A 6,269-nucleotide genomic window follows, 5' to 3' on the forward strand; every position below is an offset into this window, starting at 1 on the left:
CACACACACACACACACACACACACACACACACACACACACACACACACACACACACCAACCTGACCTACCTGTTTGAAGGCCTGCAGGACCTCCTGCCTCTGACTGAAGTGCCGAAAGAGGAGCTGCAGGGCCCCTGACACCAGGGGTGGGTAGTCGTGCATTGTCAAATGCAGCAGGACCCGGAGGAAGGTTCTGCCGCCGTGGTCGTCCAGGTCCAGTGGCGTGTTCTCCTCACTGAGGGGAAAGGCCAAATGAACCAAGACGCCCTCTCCCGTGCCCTTGGGCCCAGACACACCTCACCTAGTGAGATTCCTAACTCTGTATCCCCCCTCAGCCGACCTGGCTTTTCATTGCCTCAGTTAACAACATACAACCTTATTTGCTCTTCAACTATATTCTGAGGTGAAGGGGCAGTTAAGCTGTCCCAACTGGAGACTTCCCTGGTGGTGTCGTGGTTAAGAATCCGCTTGCCAATGCAAGGGACATGGGTTCGATCCTTGGACTGGGAAGATCCCATATGCCGCGGAGCAACTAAGCCCGTGCGCCACAACTACTGAGCCTGCACTCTAGAGCCCGTGAGCCACAGCTACTGAGCCAGCGTGCCTACAGCCCGTGCTCCGAAACAAGAGAAGCCACCACGATGAGAAGCCTGCACACCGCAACGAAGAGTCGTTCCCGCTCGCCACAACTAGAGAAAGCCTGCGGGCAGCAACGAACACCCAATGCAGCCAAAAATAAATAAATTTAAAATAAATTTTTTTAAAAAAGATGTCACAACTGTCTAATTTTTAATCGAAGTCCCCACCTTCCCACAGTGACAGGCCGGGCTTTGCAACCAGATTCCCATCTGGTGTCCTGCTGGGCTTCACCTGTGGTTTGAGAGCTGCACACAGCTGTGTTTCTCCCGAGTTGCTAGTTTATTTTTTACTTAAGATGCCCTAATTCAGCACCTAGCAAACCCTCCGTGGTGAAGGATGAGCTTTTTTTATGTCTAGTCTATAGCCAACTGCTGTCTTGGTCTGTACCAGGTCCACTGACGGTGCACTTGGATGCGGGCGGTCACAGGGTCCAACCGCCATCAAAGTGCCCAAAGGCTCACTTATCTAAACTGGTAGCAAGCACTTTGGTCCCACAGACCCCACTTTGCGGAGTGTTGCCGTGCATCACCCCAACTCAGTGTTCCTCCACCTGGGGTTAATCAGTATATTATCACGGGTTCTCTCAGTATCTACGGTAACTTGATTGCGTGTTACTTATATAAGTAAAAATGCAATAAGCACGTGCTGGAGCAAATGGCAGGCCACCTCAAACCTGCGCGCTGCCACTCAATTTTTGTGTCGGTGCCCAATTTGTATTTCCAGTCAAATGAAGGCCGAATGCTGGGACCTCTGCGGCTGCAGACAAGCAAGAAAGCCACAGATGGGACTCAGTGCGTAAACCCTCTGCTCGTGCTCCGCGCTCCAGGAAGGTGTGAAGAAGCTTTCATTGCTGTTCAATATCAGGAAAGCGGTGGGAGAGCTGAGACACCACCCAGCAGACGGAAATGACATCATGTTAAACTCAAAACCCCTGAGTTTCAGAAGAGCAACCTCTTCCACAGAGTAAACGCTGCTGCTAAGTCAAATTTCACAGGTTTTACATCAAGCACTGCGGTAGACTGTTAACATCGGTGGCCCCTCTGTGGTCTAAACACTCTTGTATACGTCCCTCCCACACTGATGCTCGGCTCAGCCGGGCGATTTGCTCAGACCGATAGGACGTTAGGAACATGATGCAAGCAGAGGCTTGCTTTGTGCTTGCACATTGTTGGTCTCTACACTTAGAGCCAGTCACCAAGCTATGCAGAAGTCCAAGATACTCGGGTGCAGAGAAAGACAAGTCCCAGCCTTACTGACACCCCCACCAAAGAGCCAGAAATGCGAGAAGAGCAACATGGATGTGCCAGCCCCAGTCACAGCTACCACAGCTGCACGACAGACCCAAGAGTGACCAAGAGAAGCATCATCCAGCTGAACCCCCATCAACCCACAGAACTGTGAGAGGCAACAAAATGACTGCTGTTTTAATCCATTAAGTTTTGAGAGTAGGTTATTACATGGCAATAGGTAACTCAACCAAGTGTGCATATTCTAAGAGTTATGCATAGAGGGTGTTTATACCAAGTTTGCCGGTGTTTGAGGCTTATAGGTATTTGAGTCTCGTAACAACGTTTTGAGTCAACCCTGAGCAATCTCATCTTTTAGAAAGGGGTTCATACATTAATCTCATGTTAGGGACAATGAAAGAACAGTATAAGTGTCTGTGTCCTTTTCATCGTTGCTTGGCTTCTAAAGGGCTCGGGGGTGAATGCAGCCCATTAGCAGCAATGATCTTGCTACACTCACTCTGTTTCGAGCCCCCCCCTTTCTTTCAACTCTATTTCCTCACCATTTTTTTTTTTTTTTTTTTTTTTGGGGAAAGTCCTGTTTCTCATTTTTGTTTTGTTTTGTTTTGTTTTTTTGGTGGTATGCGGGTCTCTCACTGTTGTGGCCTCTCCCGTTGGGGAGCACAGGCTCCGGACGCACAGGCTCAGCGGCCATGGCTCATGGGCCCAGCCACTCCGTGGCATGTGGGATCTTCCCGGACCGGGGCACGAACCTGCATCCGCTGCATCGGCAGGCGGACTCTCAACCACTGCGCCACCAGGGAAGCCCTTTCCTCACCATTTAAAAAAGTTTTATAATGTGTGTACTTCGGGAAACCTCCGTCAATTCTTTCTGTTGTAAGCAGGAAACACACACACACATGAAGCCAACTAAGCTCACTCTGAGTACTAAGAGTTATAAAGAGAGCAGTCAAACAGCCTAAACCCAAAGACTAAACGTTTCCTAGAACAGCAAAGGAGAAGCCTTTGAGAGCTCGAAAAGAGAAGCCTCCCCCATCTTAGAACCACCTACAAAACAGAAACTGAAAATATACTTTCCTTCCTCCAAAGATGCCTTCGGCTTGCTCTTCAATGTGTTCAAAATCAAGAGCACCTGAAAAGTCAGAGGACAGAACTTCAGGTGCAGGAAGGGGTGAAAATGTGCCACTCGTGAACTTCCCCCCAAACAGGCTCGCCCCTGCCCCTCAGGCCTTGATAGGTGGGGTTATTTCTACCACCACCCTTCTCCTTATCCATCACCACTATTTCCTGGGCAAGGAAAAGCAACCACCATGAGTAAAAGTTGGTAGTGGACAGTAAATTTTCTCGGGACAGTTTTGTTTTGGGTTTTTTGGTTTTTGGTATTTCACCATAACACTAGAACGCTCAGCTGTCTTATGACTAAGACACTCCAAGATGGGAGGAAATAAGATCTATCCCAGAAGCGATCTGGGCCCTTTCAATTATTCCCCTGCCCCAAAAGGGTAACTCCCAGGGTCTCATTCTAAAATGCAGTCATCTTCAAAAACGTTCACGTATTACCCTTGTTCTAGGACATACTCTTTGGACTTCCAGTTTTCATTAGACCCAGGTCCCATTTTATGGTTGAAACCCCATTCCGGCATCACTAACCTGGTACATTACTTGGTCCCTCCTGGCTGCTGTTTCCGGAGGATGTTTCCGAAGTCTGGGAATTGCTTTCATCAAACTCCCGCTTAAATATACACAGGAGGCAGGAGATCCTATAATCCAACCTCACATTCAAAATAAACTAAAGATTCAAGTGGAAATGGAAACAGATTGGTTACATTAGCAGACCACCTGGAACATTCTGCCAAGCCACCACACTCTGGCTGGGCCTGGCATCTGTTTTATCAATTACCTTAAACACTACGTGAGCCAGATATTTGGCTTAGATTTCAACAGTCACTTTCACACAAGACTTCTAGGAGTATATCAAGTTTGCCCACAGCACCTTAGCTTCTAATGTAAACTCCAGCGTCCCGGCAATTAATTTAATGCTCAGAACAAAAAATCACTCACTCTCCACTCCATCCTCTATAAAACACTGCTTTAGTTCAGCAAGTATCGAATGCCAACTCTGGGCCTTAAGAAGGGTGAAGTTGGCTGCTTTTAAAAGAACTGACAGAGAAAAATGTGTTTTCAGTACTGAAAATCAGTTTGGTTCTTATTTTCTATTACTGATTGTTTTCTTTGATGTAGATACAATCCCTTGGGCTCCCTCTTCTTTCACTCCCTGTATTCCCTCCCAGTCCACTCCAACAGAAAGTCACTTTTTCCATGTTTGTGGCTGGAGCCAAAAAGAAAGATCAACCACCTGGCACTGTTTAAGGGCCTTACCGACATTCTCCCTTCGGTTCTCTCCTTATCTCTGCCTGGCCCTCCTGGCGACCTTACCCAATGCCAGGGCTGTCACCTCTCCTGGACTGAAACAGATCCTTGGCTTATCTTCCAAGCTCTTGGTCCACGTTTCCTACTGACTGCTGGATATCCCCTTAGGTGTTTTCCCAGAGTCTCAAACTCAGTATTGTACCAAACTAACAGTGTCCATTCTGCCTGGGTGCTCCCACCCTCAGTCAACCTCAGGACCATCAACTCTTCCTTCCTTGATACACACATCTCATCAGTGACTAAGCCCTCCTGCTTCTACCTCTGCCACTCCTCACGGATCTCTCTCCCGCCGTGGTTTACCCCCGCTCACAGCCTCTATCTCCCTCCTCAGCCATGACAGAAACAAGTTTACCAGATCCACATCTCAAAGGTGCTTATTCTTAGGTTAGCTCCCTGCTTGAAAAAGTTCAAAGGCTCCCCACAGAGTAAAGTCCTAATACTTCAGGCACCCAGAGCTCCCTAGAGCATGGCGCAGTCTGCCTTTCCAACCTCATTTCTGATAACTTCCCTTCAGCACACTCCACGTCCCTGCCCAAGGAGAACAGCTTACGGACCCATGCACCATGATGCCCTGGTTCAACCTGCTCCATCCACCCAAGAACGTCCCCTTTTTTCTATACATATCCCGTCCAGGCCTAAAGGCTCCGAGAAAATCTTACCTCCTCTGGTCCTTACTAATTGGGATCACATGACCTACCCGTATCTCAGGAGGACACTTTTCTCATGGTTTTATTTCCATGTACACACAGCTTCATCACACCTTATCTATTAGACTATAAAACCCCTGTAGACATAGCCTGTGTCCAAATCATCTGTGCATTCCTCATAGAGCCCAGCAAAGTGCCTGGCATATGCTAAGGGATCACTAAGTATTTGCTGAATGAATCCATCAATCCATGTCAGATTACTACAGTGAGCAGACCTCAAGATGGAACCAAGCTTCACACCACATCAATTCTGATAAACATGCACGATATTCACATACTTGGGACCTGTAAGCCATGGCCTAAGAAATCCTTGAAATCCTTCTCTGCTTTTGGTCAGACATGAATTCAGTGAGTTTTCTTCTTTATTTAAATCACTCTTTATTGCCTTCAGTAATTATTTTGAGGAGTCCCACGGATGTTTTCAAACCATTAGTTAACTGTGATTTCAGAATCGAAAAAAAATCCTCAAATCTGTAAACATTTATAGTTCTCTACTCCATATTCCGGGGTTGAGATTAGACAGTGTGGGATGAAAGAGAAAGGTGATAACAGTATTCTTTTCATGAAGGAACAGCTGATTTCGTTAATGAATAAAAAATTACCAAGGAGCAGAAAGAGGAAACGCACACTGTTGGCAGGCTGGGAGGTTCTCGTATAGAAGATCACGCACGGCCTCTCCAGTCAACTGGCTCCCACCCGCTCTTGCCTATGCCAGGACTTTGCTCCTACAATTATCCTCTCTCCCCTTCATCAGTAAGACTCCCCTCTCTACATGATCACTCCCATTCAGCATACAATCGTGCTGACATCTCCCAACTGAAACATTACCAATAATCACCCTGCAGCCACCTTCCCACTTTTCTCTGTTCAACTTTACAGCAAATCCACCCAAGAGGTTGTATGTATTGACTCCCCACTTCATCTTCTCCCATTCTCTCTTGAACCTGACCTGTTCCCTGACTTGTCAAGTATGCTCCCACCTCAGGTCTTTGCCTTTATTGTTCCCTCTTGGAGTCCCGGAGACTGCTTTCCTAGACACCCACATACTAGCTCCCTCACTGCATTCAGGTCTCTGATCACGTAACCTTAATGGGGAGACCTTCTCTGACAACTCCATCAAAAACAGTACCCATGGCCTTTACCCGCAATGGCCTCCAAACCATCTTGACTCTCTTTTATATTTTAACATCCTTAGTATATACATTTTTATACGTCTATGCCTCCTATCAAAATATAAGCAGGAAT

At 47.2% G+C, this 6,269-nt stretch overlaps 1 protein-coding gene across 3 annotated transcripts in view; it reads right to left on the reverse strand.

The window, feature by feature from the left end:
- The window catches only part of ITPR1 (inositol 1,4,5-trisphosphate receptor type 1), a 303,138-nt gene that overhangs the window by 147,297 nt on the left and 149,572 nt on the right, over nucleotides 1-6,269 (reverse strand). For all 3 annotated transcript variants that reach the window (XM_007453070.1, XM_007453068.1, XM_007453069.1), the window contains 3 exons: nucleotides 3,538-3,676; nucleotides 2,961-3,019; nucleotides 71-232 (listed from right to left, as the gene is read on the reverse strand). In XM_007453070.1, the coding sequence (XP_007453132.1) occupies nucleotides 71-232; nucleotides 2,961-3,019; nucleotides 3,538-3,676 (360 nt within the window). The remainder of the gene's footprint in view (nucleotides 1-70; nucleotides 233-2,960; nucleotides 3,020-3,537; nucleotides 3,677-6,269) is intronic.

This window comes from Lipotes vexillifer, unplaced genomic scaffold, assembly GCF_000442215.2.
Source record: "Lipotes vexillifer unplaced genomic scaffold, Lipotes_vexillifer_v1.1 scaffold1105, whole genome shotgun sequence".
Classification (NCBI taxonomy): Eukaryota; Metazoa; Chordata; class Mammalia; order Artiodactyla; family Lipotidae; genus Lipotes; species Lipotes vexillifer.